The sequence below is a fragment of the Poecilia formosa genome, unplaced genomic scaffold, assembly GCF_000485575.1.
Source record: "Poecilia formosa unplaced genomic scaffold, Poecilia_formosa-5.1.2 Scaffold160, whole genome shotgun sequence".
Lineage (NCBI taxonomy): Eukaryota > Metazoa > Chordata > Actinopteri > Cyprinodontiformes > Poeciliidae > Poecilia > Poecilia formosa.
This window is the reverse complement of record NW_006800099.1, coordinates 1,313,695-1,337,204: the sequence shown is the minus strand read 5'-3', so window position 1 is coordinate 1,337,204 and position 23,510 is coordinate 1,313,695. Positions and strand designations below refer to the sequence as shown.

The window sequence follows — 23,510 nt, the reverse complement described above, 5'->3', positions numbered from 1 at the left end:
CTTATATGTAAAATAGAAATAATGTTGGTAATTCTAACTGAACTAAAAACAGGAAAAGGTTGTAATCTGGTTTCAACTGTACATGGTCACACTTTTTAACCACTTCTTCAAAATGTAAAGGACAAGAAACACACATTTTAACTCTTCTATCACAGTAACTAAAATAAGTTCCTCTTTGTAATTTTTTTTTTTCACACCTAAGTTAATTTTAATTACTGTTAAATATTTTAAACTTTATGTAAAAAACAGGCGTCAATAAAGCGGTGTCAACATTTTTCAAGGCAGAAAAGCTTTATGGACAAGGCAGATGTTTTAATAAAATCACAAATTTAAAACATGCTATAAACATGCCTAATTTCTTTGAAGCTGAATCCTACTTCAGCAGTTTGCTTTTTGCAGATCTACAAACTAGACAACGGTTTTTTCACAGTCCCAGGTCACTCTCCAAAATGCAGCAATGTGAGAGGGAACAGAACAAGTTTGATCAGAAAACAAGAAACGTAAATACAACTTCTTGCCGTGCTGGAATACAGTTATGTCGAAATTATGCAAGATTTTAGATTCAAACTTGTTAACACAAAATCCCACCAATCAACAAAGGGAAAGCTGCATTGGTTTTCAGCTGCATACATAAATAGAAGTAAAAGTTTTAAACATTCGAGTGAAAGTTAAAGGCACAACAGTTTGCTATTTACAGTTTAAGACATACGTTTCATTCCCAACATAAAGTAAAACGGTAAATGTCCTGTACTTGCACAGCGCTTTATCAAACCCATCGCGCCGCACGCTACATTCACACACACATTCACACACTGGCGGTGCTGAGGAGCAGCCTGACGGAGGCGAGGCGGGCGAAGCGTCTTCCTCAGACCGGTTAGAGGATGAGCTGTCACTGTCGCCCCACTGGGCATAAAGAGTCAAATATTCACATTAAAAAACTTCAAAACGGCTCAAACACCGAAAAAAGCAGCGACTCGACATTTTCACAGCTCTGTGATCATAAATTTAGAGAAATGAGTGGAATGTTTAGCGAAACTTTGGCTCACGTAAACTTAATGAGCTTTCAACCGAGTTTTTAAAACAAAGACATATTACAACCATCAATAAGAGAACATATATACACACACACACATATATATATATATATCTTTAAATCACTGTGAGGTCCAGACGCATTTAGACAGTAACTATTTTTGTTTTGTTTTATCTGAAGTTGACTTCCACAACTTTATTTGACAGAATCATTATTATTACACAGGTACTACAGTCAGTATTTGCTAACACGATTTGACCAAAACTTATCAGGTTGCTCTCATGTGACTGATTCACTAATGGTGCAAACCAGCCTCACAAACGTTGAGCTCATTGCGAAACATAAATGAGCAAAAATACCAGAGCAGGTAAGCAAAAAGCATCGAAGACGTCTCCATTGATACAAGGGTATAAATAATTTTTTTAAATTAACGAATAATTAAAAACTGAGATATTATCCCTTTCAAAAGGGATACCCCAGTGTAATTACATTTTGGGAGAGATCTATGACACTTCGTGCTAGAAAATAACGTCTTGGTTCATAATCTTAAATCTTAATGTAGCGATCAGAGGAGATGTAAGGGCCAAACTCCACAGGGGATGAGGATAAATCCATAAAGGCAAGAGAGGGAAATGTTGATGCAAAGCTGTCAGACGGAAGTTTCCTGTAAGCTGACAGCGTCGCGTTTAACCTCGGTGAATCAGTCTGGTGAGGAAGTGAGACGCAGGAAGGAGGAGTACCGCTGAAGTCCGGTGAAGAAGACTGAAGGCTTTTAAGGCGCTCCAGAAAAACAGCGAAGGCTTTCTGTTCTTCTGACTCCGTAAACCGGAAGACTGATGACTCACTGACTCCATCTGCTGGCTGGTTACTGTCATTATGGCGGATATCGGCTTTCTGACCGGCCTGAGGAGAGGACGGCGGGTTCTGGTTGCACTGGTTGTAGAGGACAGTGGAGTAGCTGCAGGGCCTGATGGAAAGATCATCGGCAGACTGGGTCTTGGTCATGTTTGTGATATATCCTCTATCTGATGCTCTGGCCGGGAAAGAGGAGAGCTGCGGGTCGAGACAGAGCTGAGCTTTGCAGATGGGTAAGTAGCTGTGGGCCCACTCTGGATCTCGCCTCCCGATGACTTCAGGGAAGCTGACTTCTGGCTTCTCTTGCTCCATAATCAGCTTCTTATTCTGAGGTTAAAACAAACAAGTTATTTTAAGCTTCTGCTGCGTGGCAGATACAAGCATCTAGCTGCAGATGTGGAGCCTCCAAACCCACAGAGATAAAAACGAATGTAGGGCGAAAGTATATAAAGAAGATAACATACGCCATGTCACTCAATATGTCCCTTTAAATCGAGTTACTGAACTAAACTCACCTGAAATAGACTGGAAATGAAGTTTTAATGGATTGAACTAAACTGAATCACAGCAGACAGGACCGGACGTTAATAAATTCAATTAAAACAAATGTTAAACTGAATTTAAACAAACTGAACAGTTTGATTGAAATTAATCAAATAGGGTAGTAATAAAATACAAAATATATGTCTCATAAAGTTCTATCATTTCCTTAACTTAAAACGACCTGAACATTTTCTGAGCCCCGTTACCTCGAAGCTGGTTGTAGGGTTCCACTGAGACACGGTGCTGTTAGAAGGATCTGGCACTCTATGGAAGAGCTTCTTCTTTATCCTAAAAAAGCAGAGGGAGAATTATTAAAATAAAACATAGACGTCATAAAGAAAGGCTTCTGCTTTACTACAAGAACCAAAACACAACATTATGTCTTACACTCTCATCTGAGCCAGAAGGAGTATCAGAATCGACACCAGTGACATCAGCAGCAGTGGAACGATGATGCAGATCACTATCGATATTTCCTCGGAGCCTTCACACACATAAAGCCGAGTTAAAGCCATCGGTTTTACGCCGTCTGCTGATATTGAGCGCATGTTGGGCTTTACCAATGTGAACGTTAGCCGGGTTCCCAGCTGGACCAGTACCGGCGACGGTGCTGGCGCGAATGAATATGTCGTAAATACCAGGCGACATATTCTCCAGAGTGTAGCGGTGGAGGTCGCCTGGCACAGTTACACCTGAGAAAACAGTGAAAATAGTTTAAAAGATTTAATTTAATTCAACGTCGAAGCATCCATACTCCACAAACCCGATTTTCACTTTGATTTTATGAGATGGACCAAGAAAACAGTAAAACAGGTATCATGCCTTGTTGCTGATATGCAATATATAAATAAACTTGACTGGACTGATAAATAAAATTATCTGAAAAGTGTGGCTTGCACTTGTATTCAGCTCCTATCACTCTGAAACACCAAAGTAAAATCCTGTAACTTGATTAATAAAGACTCCAGTACTGTTGATAGCGTGATTTAATCTCAATGTTATATAATGGATTTTTAATGTTTAAAAAAAAAGCTTAAATAGCTAAAATCTTTTTATCCAATTAATTGATTAATCACCAGAATAATTGATTACTAAACTAATCATTAGTTGCAGTTCTGGTTTAGATAAAGACACACTAGATGTGCAAAGGAGGTAGAGTAAACTGCACAGGATCTACATAAATAAATGACTAAACAAACAAACTAAGTAACTAAATAAATAAATAAATGAACCAACTAAATAAACCGATAAACTAAACTAACTAAAAATCAGAACCAGATATAATTTTGCTTCTCTTTCTACATCCAGAAACAGAAGGACATAGAAACTTTGTGTTGGTCTATCACATCAAATTTCTTTGTGGTTTCTTTCACAGTCACTATCGAGGTAGCATTACGAAATAAAAAGTAAATTAAGAAACACAACAAATATGTCAGCATTGTTACTAGACCAAAGGAAAATTCAGCAGCAGTCTGTATATCCGAGGGAATGAAAGCTCTGTGTGTGACTCTGTGCTCACTCCTTGCCAGCTGGTTTCGGGTGGTGCAAACGAGGGCGTAGCTCCTAATGAAGCCATGAAGCTGCTCCACAGGTACGGGACTCCAGCTGAGCTCCACCGAGGTTTCAGAAATGTGCTCCACCCGCACATCGGGACCAGCTGAGGGCGCTGCAGATGCAGAACGGGAGGAGAAATGTTACAGCTTAGTGTAAAATAAAAAAGACCTTTTTTCTTTAAAAACACCTGACTGGTTCTGGATACATTTAAAATGTAAGTTTTGCAAAATGTAGCTCTGTCACTGTCAGTCAGGCAGTAGGAGGAGTGAAGGAGACAATGAGTAAAAATGAACTCAACTACTAAGTTTCTTATGATGAATTCAGGGTTTCCCCCCAGAAAACTTGGTGGTAGGGGGTGCTAGAGCAGTCATCTAATGGCCTACTGTGTTTTTGACTTCATAAAGTTTCACGTTTACAGGAAATCTGAAAATATCACCTGGTAAATTAGGTATTGTTAAGTTTGCTGCAGGTGAGGACTGATCGGAGACTCAGTGAAAAACTTAAAAGATTATTTTGGAGTCTTTTTTTTTGTTTTTTGTTTTTTTTTAAGCTTGGACTGCAGCTGATCATTCTCGTTCAAAATTGTAGAGATTAATGTTAAGATTTTAAATGATTTCACTAGTAACTTTATAAAAACAAACAAGTGAGGTGAAAATGTTTGCCCATAACAATTCTGCAGACTAGTTGCCCAGTAACTAAGCACAGGTTTTCCAAAGGAAGCCAAAACCTCACTTTTACTTTCTTAATAAGTCATGACCCGCTGTGACAGGGTTCTCTTATGACTTGGACAAACAAAAAATGACTGCCCAAGGCCAGAGATCACTTTAGTGAAATTTATTTAGCTCTTCTTCAAGTGAACAAAGATGGCAGGTGCAGATACAAGGACATCCAAGGCAGGTTAAAATCAGACAAACAGCAGTACCTTCAATGCAAGAGTCCATCACTTTCCACATGACTTCTCAGGAGTCTAGCCACAGACTGACACCCTGTGGCACAGACTGACACCCTGTGGCACAGAGCCCTGCTTTTAAAGCCACAGGCTCCGCCCACAACAAAAACAAGCAAAACAACAAAACAATTACTTCTAACTTAAGTAAACTCTTACAGTATACAAAATAATAATAATAATAATAATAATAATAATAATAATGAGAAAAATAAATAAATAAACTTGTAATCAAAAATACAATACTCAATTTAATAGAAAACACTCAGTATGTTCCGATAACCCTGCTTGAAAACAAAACTGGGAAAATGTTTGGAAGTGAAAACAGGTTAGGATGGATATGCCAACTGAAGCAGGAACACCGCGTGTGCACCCACGATGAACCGCGTCAGTTTAAGCTGCAACAGAAGTAAGTTAGCGATTGTGTATGTTTGTGAGGGAACGCTCGCATGTTGACACGGACTCATAATTAAGTCCCGACTCGTGACGGCTCCTCCGTCACACCCGCTCACCATTACAGAACCACGAGTTGTTCTGTGTATTGAAGGAAAACGTGTAAGATCATATGTTTGACAGCTAAAGCAGAATTTGAGCCTCCAACATGACAATAACTCAAAACTATCACTGAGAGTGAGGAGTCGGGAAAATGTTCAACATCAAACACCAACATGTTGCTACAAGAAGTGTCTCCTTTCAGTCTTTTCAGCTAATGAGGGAAAGGCTAAATCCTAAGTGGCGTCCCAATTTTTCCTCAGATGTAAAAGACATTTTAATTTTATCTCATTACATGCTGTGTCGATCACATACTTCCTTCCTGCGTATAAACATGGAGCGTTATATTTCCTCCTGCTCCTTGTTCGCCATACAGAGCCTTGACGGAGATGGCGTAACGTTCCATTGTCTTCACTCCCTCTAAAAAGATATATTAAAAAAATGTCTGTCATGACACAAACATCTAGCCATGACGGTTTCCCACTGCAAAAGAGGAGATCCAGCTGGGCTACCTGTGATGATCAGCTTCGTAGAGGAACTATTCAGCTTTTCCCAGTGCAGAACGCTGCTGGTTTCCTCTCTGACTGCAACCCACTCCACCACGAAGCCGCTCACTGACAGATCTGGCGGAGGCCTCCAGCGAATCTTCACGCTGTCGTCACCCAGCGGCGTGGCCGTGAGCTCGGCCGGAGGCGGCGGCTCTGGAGGCACAGAGAAAACAAAGGCGATGGCGACAAAAACGGCACAGCAGTGATTCACGCTGTCAGTCGTTGACGTCTGATTCAGCTAACCTTGCAGATCGGTGCATATTATTGTTGTACTGACATATTTCATAAGTCATCTCGATGTTCATGACAAGTGTGCACAATGGCTCAGGGAGTCTCTACTTTGTCTTCCATCTGGCCTGAGGCAACGGAGTTAGGAAACCAAAAGCCTCAACTGCCAGCGCCATGAATGATGCAGAAAGAATTTTTATATGCTGAACTTTTTCATGTTTTGTCTTGAAACAACACCAACCTCCACTGTTGAGAATATAATTGGGTATTGTAAGAAACGTTTCTGTAATAAAAATGCATTTGTTTCCAGTCTAAAGTCTTACAAAAGCCTCTTACAGGTTTTCTTCTTAAATTGGTCTACATTTAGTTTCTTCAGAAAGACTTTGTCTTAACATGAAGAAACGTATCCACCTGAATCAAAGTTACCATACGCTTCCTGGTAGCATCTCTGATTAAAGCTCTTTTAGTTTGTTCTCATCCCAGTAAAAGAAATTGAAGCTTGTGGCTTTAAGGCAACCAAACGCAGAAAAGTTCAGGGTGTTCTGCTATTGCAGGGTGACGTGTCTGGCTGTAGCTCTACCTTTTTCAGAGGAGCCTGAGATCCAGACCAAGGCTTTGGGTGATGTCCCTGCAGAGGTGGATGCCGTCAGGCTACATGAGCAACGTCCAGCAGGAAGAGGCAAGCTGCAGGACGTGGTTTCAGGCTGCAGTTTTCCACAGCTCCCGTAATCGCTAAGAGTCAGACCATTCTCTGCCCGACAAGTCACATTGTAGAAGGTAACTCTGCCGTTGGCCATGAACCGAGGCAGCGGCTAAATATCACACAAACAAGGAAAGAGGCAAAGGAAACTTCTAATTAAGCTGCTCTGACATGACAGACATTATGATCATGCAATGCAAGCCAACAAAAAGGAAGCTGCGGAAGACTTTTCATAATAATCTCAGAATAGCTCTGAAAAATCCAATAAAGAAAGGCAAAAGTAATTTCAGGGAGATACAAAAACAAATCAGCTGCGAAAGATGGTGATTAAGAAAACTAATCACATCCAAAGATTATTAAACTGTGAAACTCTAAAGCTCAAACGGATGTGCGGGAGACAAGCTGGCATTAGAAATCATGAGTCAAACGCTGAGATTTACACACACACACGCACGCACACACACACAAACAATACACACACAAACAATACACACACAAACAAACACGCACCTTCCAAAGCAGAGAAATGAGCCTCCATCCGTTCCTGCCGATAGGTCCCACCTCCCTCCAGAGAGCTGGTGCTGCAGACGGGGCTAAAGACGAGAAGCATGGAAATTACCAAAGTAATTACAAGGAGCCACATGAAAGCATGTCGATACTTTAATTTGAGGCAAGAGCACAACGTTGGTATTTCACATTGACCAGTTCTTTGTTTTACTTGATTTAAACAAGTCTCGAACCCAATGAAAACACGGTCTTTTAATGTGACGACACCTCTGTTCTGACTCACCTTGCTTACTCTCAACTGTGAGAAAAGAAGTCAAATGACAACAAATCCTGACATGCCTGGAAAGACAGTTTTAAAATCACTCTCTCCCTCATATCTTTCCTATATGACTGTGTTTCTCTTTGTACATGGATCATTAAAGGAAAATCTAACATCTTCTTATGGGAATACTTCCTGGCAGAGGAAAAAGTATGTGAGCTATGAAATTATGAGCTACATATCTGGACTATAATGGGAAAACTGGGGTGTTGGTTTAGTTTAGGGAGGAGAATCAATTGAAGCTAAACGGAGCAAAACGCAAGAGCAAACCTGAAAAAGAAGACTGATAAACACTGCAAACATCTTGAGGCTGATGCAGAGGTAAATCTTCCAGTAGGACACCCACCCTAAGCTTACAGCCAGGGCTTTAATGAGAAGGTCAAGTTAAGTCATAATGTATTAAAATGGCCTAGTTAAAGTCGAAACCAAAATCCAACTGAAAATAAGTGCACTGCTGTCATCTAACAAGTCAGACATGTTGAGTCAAAGTGTCAAAAGACAGTTGATGAGTAAATTTATCTCCAAGCCTGTTGTCAAGGCTCTGAACAGACACATTTTTTGACTGGTGCAATAAATGTTAATTCATACTGACAAGCATGAACCAAAGATTTAACATTACCATCTGCAACCACGAGGAAAGGAAGCTGGCCAGAGTCGGCAGAACGACTCCACAGTTGGGTGCTAAAAGGATGTGTTAATGGTGCAGCTCAGTGATGATAGTTTCCAATTAGAAGAATATATTACTGCTAGCAGGCCTTTAAAGAACGTAATAGCTTCTCTATCACTGTGGATTTACTGCAGGCGTCTCCACCTCACTGCGCCGCGCCGCGCACTTCACCGGCTACAGTAGGAAAATCTGACAAGTCTTTATTGAAGAATTTTGACCAAGTCTCATTAACACTGTTTCATATAATTTAGGATTAAGGACATTTGTTTCTGCAGAGGTATTTTGAACTGACAAGCATCAGCTTGCTGGTATGTGGTGTCTGTGGAAACATGCTGTTTGGTTTGCCTAAATTAAAACTTAATGTGGCAATAAATGAAGAGCAGCAGTGAAATTTTCAAACAACAGGGTATTTTGTGTCTTAAGTAAAAATGACATATATTCTTTTCTAGCTTCCAATCCTGCTGTGATAATAGTAAATTCTATAAGCTTATAGTAGTTTTATTATTAAAATAATGTTGTTTCATCTCACCAGCCTCTGCTGTCCTTCCCTGAAATGGGTTGCTCCACTCGCTCCAGGGGCTGGCCTCGCCCAGGTAACGGTTTCGAATCTCGAGCGTATACGAGGTGTATGGCTTGAAGAGGCACACCTGGAAAGTATATCCAGTTACACTCACATTCCTGACCTGAGCATTTACCTGCATGGACGAAAGAAACAGAACGGCACAAATGAACTTATGTTAAACAAGACATTATCTGGGCTCTTGTTTTTTTCTTTTTTTTTATCAATTCTGGGCGGTTTAGTTTTCCCAATAAAAATGTTTTATATTAAAACACTTAACATTTTTCGCTCACTGTTTGCCTTTAAATAAGACATATTTTACTCCCTTAGGTCAGTTAGAATCCGCTTTAAAAGAGTATGACTTTGGTCAGATGTCTTGTACGACCCATTCCTCCTGACAGAACTGAAAATCTGTTTAACATTTAGACCCTGATGTTGCTATATGAACAAATGTTTTTGATTTCAAATTCGGTACAGCTCACCTCTCCCTCTGCTGTAAACTTTATTTGGGAATTCAGCTCTCCACGTTCAATTTCAAAAGGAGCCAGGGGGAAATGAGTCACATTACTTGTCCAGGACACACTCAGGCAGTGAGGGGAACCGTCAACTTGTCGGACGCTGTTCAAACTCACTGGAGCCAGTTTTCCTAAGACAAATAAGAAGAGGCAAGGTCAGCAGACGACAGCACAGGGATGAATGGTGGTGCTACAAGTGGGGGAAGAAAGACCACCACAGCCTCACCTTCTATTCTTGCAGACTGGCACCGAATTTTAGATGAAACATTTCCACTTATGCTGTGCGATATGACGCTGATGCAAAACGTGAACCTCAGTCCGGATCCGTTGATTCCTGCGGTGCAGCTCAACCCGGTTGTGGTACAGCTGAATGTCAAGTTTTTTGATCTTAAAGATGACACATGGACACGGTGGCTTTAAAAGAGAAAAGCATGGACTCCCCTTAAATGTTAATGTGTTTTATTGTGACTTTGTGTTATAGATGAAGACAAACCGCAAAGTAAAAAATAAAACAATTTGAAATTTTTCACCGGTAAAAATCTGAAAAATGTAACGTGCCCAGTCGTCCCTGGTGGGTTCAGGGAGATGTAGGCTTTGGACCACAAATATATTTCAGTATGAAACTTTAATCTTGATTGATTTGCTGATGAATGGTCTTTCTGAGAGATTTTCAAAGCTCAACATATTTTATTCAAACATAATTCAGCTATAAACCTCTCAACGGCTTTCTCCCTCATCTGTCTTCTCTGTTTCTCGGTCTCCATGATGCACAGAGCAGCTCTATTTATGCTGAGATTAAAATACACATTGGTGTATTTCATTGTTGCACACTGATGTTTTTGAGGAGGCTGCTTTGGTTCTCAGATTTTTATAGCAAAATATATCTGAAAAACAGGCAAACAGGTAAAAGTAGGCAGCTACAACACTAAATACTACAATAAACTGCAACTTTCATTGGTTCATACATGCAAGAGCTGTTAAAATTACTCTCAAAGAAAACAGGAAAAGAAAAAAGAAGGAAATTCAAACAATGTGGTCAAAGATTGATATCAGTTTGAGAGATAAAGATGATGCAAAATGTAGTGTGACAACAAGCCATGCCAAGATACAAACAGCAACAAGATTGTAAAATACAACTAGACAGGAAGGAATCTACAAAGTCAATCCCAACAAACCATTGACTTAGACACTCTTAGAAAATGTCCAGCATGTGCAACAGATGCTTGATCCACAGAGAATGAAAAGGTAGCTGCTGCTTATCACCTGATTTTACATCATTTTTGATAGTACAGATTGACAGCTTTTTATAGTAATTAATAGAAACGTCTATATTCACCTGAAAACCACACTAACACCCGGCTCAGAGGAAGTACGTGACAAGGCTTTCCTTAATCAAAGACAACATCAACAATATCAGAGTCTGCATCCTTCCTGTCTCAGTAAAACATGTTCCTCAGCATAAAAACCTCAAAGAAAACCTCAAAGCTGTTTTTTTTTTTTTTAGTTGAATATTTATGCTATTTAGGACTAATCTCTCTTTCAAATCATTTTTACGAAATGATTGACGGCCCACACATCGCAGGTGTTATCCACCCCAAAATGCAAACTGATGAGAGGAGTATTCAGGACTGGATATATATAACTCACTTTTTATGAACGATTTTTGAAGAAATTGTAATTGCCAGAGCCAATAACTTCTAACTTGGGAGTAGTTCACTAGATACAAACATTTACTGTTAAATAAATTTAAAACACATGCAGATCAATGGGATTTACAGTCTCCTTAAAAATGTAAGTGTTTTATATTTAAATAAGTGTTACATTTGCTTCTCAGGAAAAAATTGTAAATCCCATAATTGTACTTAAACAACCAGAACCCACAGCGCTAAGGCCTCTATAGTTTCCGTTACAGACAAAAACATATCTAGCATTTGTACGTCTTAAAATAGCCAAAACAAACATAATCAAAATATATATATTTTTTTTTAAATCACAAGATTTAAAGCAGTGCCATTAATTCCTTTGTGTGTTTTTTTTTCTTTATAAAAATGGTTTGGATCATTTAAAGAGATAAACTGTGAAGATGCAACAGGCCAAAGTTGTGTTTGTAGCCTAATGACAACATCGTGCCAAACAGAGTTAACCGATTACTCTAACATGCAATGTCTTTCTGGAGATCAGCACTCAGTCTCACCTTAGCATTTTTTCAGCTTTAAGGGTATAGTACGTTGCCTGATTGTCTCCAGGCGTCCAGTGGCAGGTGACGTTACTTCGAGGTATGAACACACAGCCGAGGAGCTGCAGCGATTGAGGGACGTTCTTGGTTGTTGCAACAGAGAAGGCTGCAGGATTAAAGTTTGTGAACAGCTGGAGTCAACAACATCACAGAGTAAAGCCATCACAAAAAGATTTGTGATGTTCAAAAAAAATAAAAAATACTACTAGCTAATAACTAAAATGTTTTCTTTCAGCAGCATATTGTTATCTTGAAAGTTTAGAGAAAAAAGCAGCATAACCTCTAATTTGACCAAAATTATTCTGTTGAGGTAAAAAATACCACATTAAGAAAGAATAATTACTATCAATATAGTTTAATTTACCACTGCTGTACTTCCTAGAACCTCTCAAATTTCCCATAAAATAAATTGATCAGTTTCTACAAACTTCTAATTAGTAATCCATTATTTCTTGTATCCCTAAGTTACAATATTTGATGCAGACGTACCTTTCTACTATCTGCTCCTCTAAATTGGAAAGACAAGAGAGCCTGACATAATAGTACGGCGGATGTTGTTGTTCATACATAAAATAGTTACTCTGCTAACTGTGGAATGCAGTTTCTACAGTCAGAGAAAAATGATTTTAAAAACCTTACAAAAAGTTTAATGATTCAGATGAGCCTATCCTGTCACAGGGAGGAGGACAGAAAAAAATGAAGAAAAAAAAAATCAAAGCTGCAGTCAATTTCTCAATTAAAAAAAAAAGTTTGGTTTTTTTATATATACATTTTTAACCGTGGTGTTTAAAAAACGGGAAGGGGGTTGTGCAGAGATGAATAATTTTATGCAGTTTTACCTCAAGGTTTTACCTGAAGGTCTGTCAAGACGCTTACTTTGATTTGACAGCCAATCCCTTGCACACAACTACAGGCGACGCCGGCATAATTCACATGAATGCCAACGTAGCACAGATTCAATGCCATGACAGTGTCTTTAGACTGTCACCCATCTGCAATGACCCTTGAGGATGTTTTTGAAAATGCTTTTAAATGTGACAGTTTAGACAAACGCTGTAGAAACAAGGCCTACATTCCAGTTAAAGACAGAAATCCGTGCCTTTATTTCAACTCCTTGACTTGGTAAGGAGTCGCTAACGCACCCGCAGGCTGTACAAGATGTAGCAGCTTGCACCTTTTCTATAATGACCCCTCGGCTCGGACTCTTCCTACCTTTGAAAATCAATCAAACAGTTGATCAATTTAAATTTGTGTTAAATACACATTTCCTTTCATTGGCTTTAAATTGAAGCTCAGCAAGTCTGTGTGTTTCTACTAACTCTTATCCTGACAAATTTAAGACTTGTTGATTGACTTTTCAGCACAGCTAGTGATCGGATCAGCAAATTTAAAGCACATTTTTAAGTTTTCTATATACTAAATCATGGAGATAAAGATATATAACAAGTTATTACAAGCTTGGTAAAGAGAACAGCACTCTACATTGTCAAAGCAGTGAAAGACTTTGTTGTACATTGCAATTGTTTTTCTTAACTTGATCTGTGGAAAAGAAAACAATCCCAGATCCCTAATAGGGCAAATATGAACAGAAAGTCACATGCTCCCAGAATGTTTTGGACAAGAAAAGAAGAGATTGTTACCCAGAGTGAGTCCGGCTCCCAGCAGGAAGGCCCAAACCGTGGCTAAACTTCGCTCCATGAACACCCACATGCCGTCTCATTCGGTTTGCCCCATTGTGTTGGCAGCAATTTGGCATAAACACTCATCTGCTCACACGGCTGAGAAGAGCCATCCTTTAGTTAGGATGAAAGTGAAAAGGTTGTGGATTTTTTAAAATTAGTTGCACAACAAGTTACCTTGCAGACATGTCTTTGAATCTGTAGGTTAGTTGACATAAAACTATACCACCAGCAATGACATCATGCCACTTATTAAAATAGAAACAAACTGATTTCACAATCTGGCAACTTTATCAGATTAGTGTGAACATGCAGAGTGTGTGTTTCTTTAAGTTTAATGGTGACTCAGATGTTTCTTGTGTGTAGTATAATGGACTCTTTTGATAGATCTGCAATTGAAGACTTGTCAACACAACATAATAAAGTGAAAGAGTTGAAAGACTGACCAGTTCTGGTTAGAGTGAATAAATGTGATAATAAACTGATTAAACATGAGAATAATGAAGACACAAAGCACTTTAAACGCTGATATTTTTGTTTACTCAATCAACTAAAGGGCATATCCTTAAGTCCTGGTAGATTTAGAGTAATCTTCTTCTATTAAACCAATAAGTTTAAATCCGATAGGAAATTACCTGGTGTGCAGGAATCAGATGTGTGACAATATGCCTAACAATGTATGTTTCACATGATTGAAGAGTATTGCCTTTGTTGCATTCATGAAGGTACAACTGAACTGTTGTAACAATTTTTTTTTTAAAGTACATCTATTAGAGGACCTTCAGTCGACTAAGCTTTGGCAAGGATTTCCAGTGTTTCCACCATAATCACAATATTTTCTGTAGGTTGCCCTCGTATTTAAATTGACAACCAATTAAATTTAATAAGATGTGCTGTTGGATTTTACAGTGAAGTTTCAACAAATGTTACATTGTTATCAATTTTATAGTGGACCATTGCAATATATGTAAATATAACAAATTCAAATCATCATCTGATAAATAAGTCCTCTGCTACAACAAGCCACAAGTTAAAAGATAAAGCGTACAAGAGGGGAAAAGAATTTTGCATAATTTGTCATAGTTTATCAGAAACCCCACACGTTTTGTTTCAGGACCATAGTTCCAGTCAAGACAGAAAGCACTCCACCTCTCAGCCCTTTCTCGTAGGATTGTCATTAATTTCCCTATCACAAAACCATTTGACATTTTCCAGTTACCTGATCTCAAATCTCACCAGGGTGTAAATGCATAGAACCAAATGAGTTGGTGTTGCTTCAATCAGAATAGCACCGAATGATTCACTCCAGGAAAGAATGGCAAACTGGGGGAGGGTAAAATTGTTCATGCCTGGGAGGAGGGGGAGGCCCGGACCATTTACACCCAAATAATAAAGCTCATGATAACATCATTTTACAACATGCCCCCAACAGAGGGGGTTAAAAGGTCTGGCACCACAGAGAGCAACTATGTCATTTTGAGGTCCATCCAAAACAAGAGAACAACAATTTACAATCACCGACAGTCTACAACTAACTCACACATTTTGAACAGTGATTGTTAAAGCTGCTACCTGTGATTAACATGGCTTCCTGGCTGCGCTGCCAGTTTTGGCGGGCAGTCGGGGTCATCTCCAAGACGACGAACAAAATAGGCCTATGTGTCCAGTTTTTGTTATTTAGCTTCTTCTTGCCCTCTTTTTTTTCTTCTGTTTTTCACTTTGTCGCTCCACTTTTATGCTTATATGAAGAGCCACTCATGCTAACTTAGTCCGTAAAAATGCTCCGGCTAGTTAGCAATCTGTTGCCAAGTGACCAATGGTGACTTTGGTGGACGAGTTTTACCCAAAATACACTTCGAGACAATAGCGGCGATCCACTTTTAAATTCCCGTGTCATAAAGTTAAAAGAGTGAAAATGAAGCCAGTCATGAAGGCACAACTTTTTATTCAATATTTTACACCTACTACACCACTAAAATCAGTCAGCCTTCTAAAGTGTTTTAGCAACCACGAGTCTGACTGGAGCAACCTATATAATCCCTTAATCCAGAATACGTATTTGTTCTCTTTTGTGTCCCATATTTCCTGTTTTGTTTCCCCCTCTGGGTCGGATTCGTGCCGCCCTCCCCCTTATCGAGGGAACATTTCTAAACAACAGTAAATATAAATATTTCAGTTACATGTTCTGGAATATGTGTAATTCTGGATGCACAATGTCACTGGAAAATAGGATTTTTTTTTTTTTTACCAGCATTCAGTTGAGCGGTGTTAAAAGAGGGAACAATAAAAATGCCACCTCTTAAAGTCGACGCAACACTATAGTAATACCCCTGCCCTGCAAGATTATTCCTGGAAACAGCAAATATTTTTCTCCCAATTGTTTCACAGTTTACTTGATATCATTCCTTCACTCTCAAGTTAAATATTACCAGTTAAATATCGAGTTAAATATTCCTTCAATTAACATCAGACGACATCCACTCTCGGTGTATTAGAGGTCAAATTTCTATTTACAATTTGTCGCTATTAATGTATTTGACAACTTCACACGCTGTCTGTTGCGTTAATTTAAATCGCTTCGTGACCCACTCTCTCTGCTTTCTGTCATGTGTCCCACAAAGCGAAATAAAGCAGGTAGAAGTTGGCTATCAAAGGCTCACTTACCAGAAAAAGGTTTATCCGGCATGTCAGTGGTCTGTTTGGCAGTGATTGTGCAACATGTGCGGTTCCTGACAACACATCTGCACCGCCCCGCTGCGTGTCAATACTCCCAGAAAAGAGCGGGGCGTGAAAGTAGGAGGGGGGTGGTTGTTCGTGACGTCCTCAGTGAGTCCCGATTGGCTTTCTTGTTCAGGTCCTTAAAAATATAGGTTCAATAAACTCTGATCTAATTGATGAAGAGCGCATATTTTCTGCATTTGGGAAGGGCGAAAACCAGAGATCGTCAAAACTTTTCTAATATTAATAAAGAATTTGTTCTTCTGCATTATCAGCTCCCCTCAATAGTGCAATAAAGATCCACACTTTTCGCTAAAGCAGTCTCCGTTGTTATCCCAAGTTAATCATAAATGAAGAATGGGCCCCAGGCGCTTTCAGGATGTATCCGAGTCGTGGTTTGAAGTATTTTCCCTAACTGCATGCTTTATTTTCTGCTCTAATGAGATTCCAGTGTTGAAGCAGGATGTCACATCCTTAACAGCCCACTTGGTGACACTCCTGGCTCATAAAATCAACATCAGGAACACACGTAGGTGTGTCAGCTCCTGCAGAGGAGAGTTTGCAAAAAACTAGGAATACTTCAACAGAAACATAATTGTTAACTTCCAGTGAGTTTCATGCACTGCAGGTCTCAGTTCAATGTTTATTATTCACCAATGAAAAAGAGACAACTATGGGACCAATCCTCAAAGTTACACCTGACAGAAAATGTTAGATGGACTCAATTTACATGGTGTTTTTATAACTATACTGACCTCGCAAAGGAGCTTTACAGTAGAGTCACATTTGCTCAGTCGCAAATGTGCACACAGCTACATGCAGACTGGTAGGTAACTTGGGATTAAAAAGATTTCCTTTTAAACTGTTCTTCTTGTACTTTTATTTTCAGGAGATCAGACAGGAGAGAAGAAGGGAAGACATGCAGCAAAGGTCCCAGGACCACTTCATCAAAGACTAATAGGCTCTGTAAATAGAGAGTCTGATCTATAGATCAGCATATATAGTATATTATAGTATAGAGCATTTGTAGTATAGAGGTATACTTCTATACTAGGCAACCAGTTATTAAGGTCATCAGTTTTCCACATGAGGCCAGTCCGGCTTGCATATCTTTTTCACCTGGTAAATGAAATCGTAACTTGACATTTTTTTTCCTATTAATCAGTTTATTCTCATCTGTTTTTAAACATTGTTTGAGAATCTGATATATTTAAAATGCAATAAAATCAAATTATTTGCATATTAATTAAGCTTAGTTTTTTTTTTCAGGAAGTACCAATTTTAACTGCACTAAAATATTTTGAAAAAGGTAAAACATGGATTAAAATAGCATGATGACGCAATAGGTAAATAACTGCATCATCCATGAACCATAGTTGCATCTATCCTACCTATTTATTTATTTAAATGGAAAAAAAGACATGGTCCCAATATGAACCTTTGAGAAACACCCAAACAGACTTTATAAAAAAATGTAAAAAAAATCAAGATGTACAAGATCAAAGGATTTGGATATATGTACAAAAAGCACAGTTAATCTTTTTTTTTTCCATAGCAATAATGACGTTGTTTGTAACAGATGTGATGGCAGTTATTGTGCTGTGTCAAAAAAAAAAAGAACCTTGTTTGTAACAAACTTAATATAAAGTTTTATAATATAAAGTACTTAACCTATAGACTCAAAATATTTTAGCTGTAACTGAACATCTTCACATACGGTGATGACTGACTTTAAAACAACAAACTGTAAAATTGTTAACAGACTCAATGCGCTCAGATTCAACCCACAAAAAACACAAAGATTAATAACTGAGGCAATAGGCAGAGCTGCCACATTTACTGCTGTTTGGAATGAGATGATCTCAGCGAGATGTTTGGTGATGATACTAAGAACAACAAACACCTCTCTACATGTGGTAGGGTGATGCCTTTGGAGTGCATTTTCGAGGCAGAGGTACAGAGAGCTGTAATGTCCGAGGAGAGGGGTCAGCACAGAGAGCTGCATGGCTAACAACAAATGGGTTATATCCATCATACACATCTTTCCGTATTCTGGGGCAGGACAGTTCAAGGACTCTCTGGGAGGGAAAGTAATTTCTGGCTGCGGCGGAAACTGGCCAGCGTGCTGAGCGTTGTCTCTGATACAACGGATGCTCTCCCTTTGGAACTATAAAGACAAATGCAATCAGGCAACAGGCAGAGCAAAGGCAACATTTTGATCAAAAAACATTGCAGGAAAGGAACTTACACTCACTCGCTAGCATACTTAGATGGCTTAGATGGGCTGAGGTCAAATGGGTCATAGGTCGAGGTTCAGATAAGTGGCTAGGTTCAGGTTTAGAATACCGCTTCTTTGGCTGGGCGAGCTTGCAAGTTCGGGGGGAGGCCACTGCCGTCAGTGACGCTCTACTCACCTACAGAAAACACAACACAGATAGAGTAGATCTGGTAGGATCGTAAAATGTTATCGCCTCACTCTCCCCCCGATTCTCTTAAGGAGGGACAGTAAAGCTTGTCAGAGACGATGGGAGGATGGGTGGAGCTAAATACAGGGTGTAGTACAAAACAGGGTGAAGTAACATAATTACAGTCACTACCATAGAACCTATGAATAACATTTGTATTTGAGACAATTTAAATGTTATTAAGTCGATAACTACAATAGCCAAAAACATAAACATTTGTCCAATAATATCGTTATTGGACATCATTGGTGAAGATTTAAAACGCAACAACTGCGGCGGATAATGTAATGCTAAATAAATGGTCAATTTCTTAGAAGAAAAATACTTTTTTGCAGTTATGGGTGTTTCGATGGATATTACACACTTTACCATATATTACATTAACCAGGTGGGCAGAGTAATTTGAATGAATATGACGGAGACACACACAGGTGAGTCTGATTAGTTTTGGTCACACTACTTTTTAAAATATTTATTTATTATTCTAATGTTTCTGCTATATTTCTTGTTTTTCCTTCCAGGCTGGAAGTCTTCCTCCTTCATGTTGGAAAAACACGAGCAGCACCAAAGACACTTCACCATCAGTGATCATAAGACCATCCATGGCCGCTTCCTATGAACTTTCAAAGCACACTTCACCTTCAGTGCAAAGTACCTTTGTTGTATATTGTTGTCAGTGGTGTTTGATGTTTTGAAATAAAAGTGATTACATACTGCAATTGGTGCTGGTGTTTTTATAGCATCTAATGCGCCATCTAATGTCTTTTAAAATTAATTTGGGGATTATTGATGGCCAATAGTTTCTGGGGGAAAAAAAGGTTTTAATTGCTCTAATGGCTTTTATTTGGTAGTAAGTTGACAAAAAAAGTGGGTAATGAGAGAAGGGGAAAACCAGGAATTGAACCCACGACAGCCACATTGAAAACTAGAGCCTCCATATGTGGGTTGTGCTTAACCCCTGCGCCAGCACAGCATACCCTGCCAGTAGTATTTGAAAACTCAGATTTCTATGTTAATATATATTTTACACCATTCTGTGTTAGATTAACATTTTCATAGTGTTAACTTTTGATAATATACACTAGTGTTGGGTAGATTAACACTGAAGTGTGTTTGATTTCAGCTACTGAGTGTTGATTCAACTCTATCACAAATAACACTTTCAAAAGTGTAACTTCTACACCATCCAGAGTGGACCAATATAGACACTTTCAAAGTGTTGAATTTAACTCTGTAGGAGTTGATGGAACACTTCCAAATTTGCTGTGTACACGTTGCTACTCACAGGTATTGGTAGAGGGAGTTCAGGCTGCCACCCTCTTGCATAGGGCCGAGGTTGAGCCAGTTCACATACTCGTTCAGATGGGAAGGCATGGAGAGCCCATTTGCTGATCTTCGATATGGGAGTAAGCCTAAAAGAAAGGAAAGAAAGAGACACTTTAATCTAGTCATAGTAATATAAAAATGTATGAGGCAAAAATGATAAGAAAGGGAGGCTGACTAGATGAGACATACAGATTTACTTTCCTTTATTTGTTAATAGTAACTTTTTGATATGCACAATATGACATGAAAGATGTTTAGCAACTGCATATTTTTCAAAATGAGAGATAAGAAAGGTTAAGACAAGTTATAGATTGTACATCTGAGTGCATTTACAAGGTAAAAAAACAGAAATCAGAAGAAGTCAGCTTCATTCTTCAAACTGCTATATTTACCGGATATTAGAGAAGAAAGTTCGAGTTCTGGTCAAGTCTGCCCAAGTAGGGGCCAACTCTACTAGAAGCAGGGAAAAACAAAAACAATGCTGTATTATCACAAAGAAATTGTAATTTCATACCCAAAAAATGGGGCGAAAATAGAAACCGTACGGGGTGGGTTGGTGGCTTCTGACTTCGCAGATGGTTTTTTTTCGAGCCACTGAGCAGTTTGACTGAAAAACCAGAGGAGGCTCATTCAAAAACAAGAGAGAAACTGAACATTATCAGCTTTTGGTGTTAGTTATTCTTACCGGTCCAGATATTTGAAATGGTCGGATGTACGGTGAGATAGTTGCTGAATTTCAGTTCCCATGACGGCAGTGTAGGCTGATGACACACACACTTTGGAAAAATTGTCAAGACACATACATTCCTAATATCATCACCACACAATTCAATGCATTTAATTGGTATTTTACATGATAAGACAACATGAAGCAGAGAGAGCCTAGTCGCTAAGTGGAAGGAAGCTGATATATGGTTTTCAAAACCTTTTACAAAACTAAATCTAAAAAAATGTATATTATTAACTTATATTCAGATCCATTTGATTTGGCAAGCCCAAATAAAATCCAGTGCAACCTTTTGCCTTCTGATGTCACGCACAGTAGTTTCTAAATACGGTTAAACTTTGTGTAATTTGTTCTCAGACAGGTACATGCTGAAGGTAGAGGTGGTTTAGAAACAATATTCAAAGATTTTGGACATTGTCAATTCATGCAGTTAGCACAGTTGCCCTGCAGCAAGAAGATCTGGGGGTTTTTCTTCATGGAGTTTGCATGTTTACTCTGTGTTTGCTTGAGTATTCTCCTGGTACTCTGACCACATGACTGTCTGATTAATTGGCTCCTCTAAAATTGCTTTCAGGTGTGAGTCACCCTGTCCAGAGTTTTCCCAGTCTCATACCCAAAGACAGATGGAGATAGTCACCAGCCTCAATGCAAGGTTGCATGGGTAAGAGGGTAATGGAAAGACTCTGACAAAAAGTTGGGCGAGTAAGGACATAAATAAAACCAGAAGATTTCTGAAGAAATTTGAATGTGGCTAAAAAGAAACGTCTTAAGAAATGTTCTTAAAACAGTCAGTGGACTCTGGTACCCTCAGTGTCAGGAAGGGCATTCCATAGATGTGGAGTGGTAGCACAGAAGGCCTCAGTTTGGTTTTAGGTACGTGGAGAAGGTTTCAGAGGGTGGAGTGGTGCAAGCAAGCTGTGCTTTGAGGGTTAAGCAGTTCTTTGAGATAGGTGGGGACATTTTTGTAGATGAATTGGTGTGTGAGGAGGGAAATCTTGTATTCAATCGTGGTGGAAACGGGAAGCCAGTGGAGACAGTGGAGGTTTGAGGTCATGTCTGTACACTCTCATCAGTATTCTAGTTGCAAAGCGCTGGATGTGCTGGAGCCTCTGCAGAATCTTTTTAAGAAACCCAATGAGAAGTGGGTGTCCAGTCTGGAGGAGACAAAGGTGTGGACCAGTTTTTTTGGCGCCTGAGGGGGAGAGAATGGGATGGGTTTTGGAAATGGTGAAAGAAGGGAGTCTCGCAGAGGTGGTTGACATGAGATTCAAAAGTGAGTTGTGGATCCAGTTTTACACTAAGATTTGTGACTGCAGATGAAAGAGGAATATTGGAACCAGAGAAGAAGATGCTGGTTATGGATTATGATTGGATCTGATGAGAAGAGCCCACAAGGATGGCTTCAGTTTTGGAGCTGATGAGTTGGAGAAGGTTGTGCTCCAGCCAGACCTTTATTTCCTCCTAGCAAGGGTTGAGTTTTGATGAGGTTGCTGGTGATGAATAAGGCTGGGTTGCAACTGTGGTATTTACAAAAAAGTATGAAACATAAACATAAATTGTAGATGTGCAGATAATTTTTTTTACTATGTTTGAACAAAAAAGCCTAACTTACATTCAGTTGCTGCTTATTTATATCACATGATTTTAAACTGTATGTTTATTTGATTTGATTTGATTTAATTTATTATAGCTTTATCGCGTTATTTTTATGCTTTCTCTTTATGTCCCACTATTTATCTCTGATGTTCAGCACTTCGTTTCAGTTGTGGCTTTGTAAATAAAATTGGTATTGTTGCTAATAATGATTTATTATTATGCGTCACACATAGCATGTAATAGAGAAGACAGACATTCCAGTTGATAGGCCTTCGTCTTGATATTGAGACTTTGTTTTTTGCCGTTTCTGCAAAATCTTTCGGGAAACGGATCAACTTCACGTTCTTAAAATACAACCACACATCATCATTCCCCTGATTAAAGCTTCGTCGGTAAACACAAATGACTAGTTGACTATTTTCATAAGATGTGCTTTTGCTAGACACTGAATTAGTTCTCCTGAAGCGCAGAAAAAACCTTTAAAAAAATTAAGTTTTGTTAATGCTCCTGCTATGTAGCGCTGTTTACCGTTTGCCTACCAAGTTGGCGCATTTCTGGAGTAACTTACTTCCGGTTCGGGCTTGTGGGAACTATCTACTCTAGAATTTATTTGGAAAGCCTAAAGTGGTTGTCAGTTTAGTCTGGTCAAATGTCAGGAGTCATGCAGAGCTTACCTCCTTCTGTCTTCTGCCAGCTTGCCCCTAGGCGGCGTACTCGTGCCAAGCTAAGGTCTCCATTGCTACGAACACTGGCAATGTGCTGCCTGGTCAGTACTCTGTTGCTATGGTAATTAACCCCACTGCTCTGTGAGTGTGACAAAGGTTCCGGATGGAATTCTAGAGCTAGCTAATCTGACTCAAGAAAGGCAGTCCGAAGAACATCTTCCCGTTCAGGAACACTACTGTGGTATCGGAACCATTTTCGAAGCTTGGTCGAGAGCCGTCTGTCTTCTTCGATTGTGTCGTGATTCTTTTCTGTACCTCATTCACAGTGAAATTAGCAGGTTGGTGTGCTAATTCAAGGAATGCGCAAAAATGCGCATGAAAATGCGCAAAGTACCCAGGTTGCAAACAACACATTGGATGCAGATATATTTAGTCTTGTCTGCAGGCTGGATCATTGCATGTTGATATTTTTGGCTGTAGGAGAAATGCTGAGGAGGAAGTTACATTTCTGAGGAGGAAATTCTGAGGAGGAAGCTACCACCAGGCAGAAAACTAGAACATGCAGGATGCCGGTGTTACGTCAATCCGCGTTTCCCCATCAGATACGGTTCCCCCTTCGTCTTCTTGCCGCT

At 39.3% G+C, this 23,510-nt stretch overlaps 2 protein-coding genes across 6 annotated transcripts; both read right to left on the bottom strand.

The window, feature by feature from the left end:
* Positions 1-268: 268 nt before the first annotated feature.
* Positions 269-16,171, bottom strand: LOC103146571 (interleukin-6 receptor subunit beta). Its single transcript, XM_007564564.2, has 15 exons — positions 16,046-16,171; positions 13,343-13,495; positions 11,661-11,808; positions 9,693-9,853; positions 9,434-9,597; positions 8,922-9,087; positions 7,410-7,492; positions 6,780-7,011; positions 5,936-6,124; positions 5,739-5,843; positions 3,951-4,097; positions 2,992-3,123; positions 2,819-2,915; positions 2,638-2,719; positions 269-2,215 (listed from the first exon to the last, which is right to left on the bottom strand). The coding sequence occupies exons 2-15, from the start codon at positions 13,410-13,412 to the stop codon at positions 1,580-1,582; spliced, it is 2,412 nt and encodes an 803-aa protein (XP_007564626.1). The 5' UTR covers positions 13,413-13,495; positions 16,046-16,171; the 3' UTR covers positions 269-1,579.
* A 1,736-nt stretch (positions 16,172-17,907) lies between these two features.
* On the bottom strand, positions 17,908-23,414 carry spmap2 (sperm microtubule associated protein 2). 5 transcript variants are annotated; one of them, XM_016677720.1, is made up of 7 exons: positions 22,888-23,414; positions 20,576-20,651; positions 20,436-20,497; positions 20,283-20,343; positions 19,850-19,976; positions 18,348-18,513; positions 17,908-18,266 (listed from the first exon to the last, which is right to left on the bottom strand). In XM_016677720.1, the coding sequence occupies exons 2-7, from the start codon at positions 20,635-20,637 to the stop codon at positions 18,007-18,009; spliced, it is 738 nt and encodes a 245-aa protein (XP_016533206.1). In that variant the 5' UTR covers positions 20,638-20,651; positions 22,888-23,414; the 3' UTR covers positions 17,908-18,006. The 5 variants fall into 5 exon arrangements, with proteins under 5 accessions (XP_016533206.1, XP_016533205.1, XP_016533207.1 ...); XM_016677719.1 differs by having other exon boundaries at positions 20,576-20,666; positions 22,888-23,406; XM_016677721.1 differs by having other exon boundaries at positions 20,283-20,340; positions 20,576-20,666; positions 22,888-23,406.
* Between the last annotated feature and the right edge of the window lie 96 nt (positions 23,415-23,510).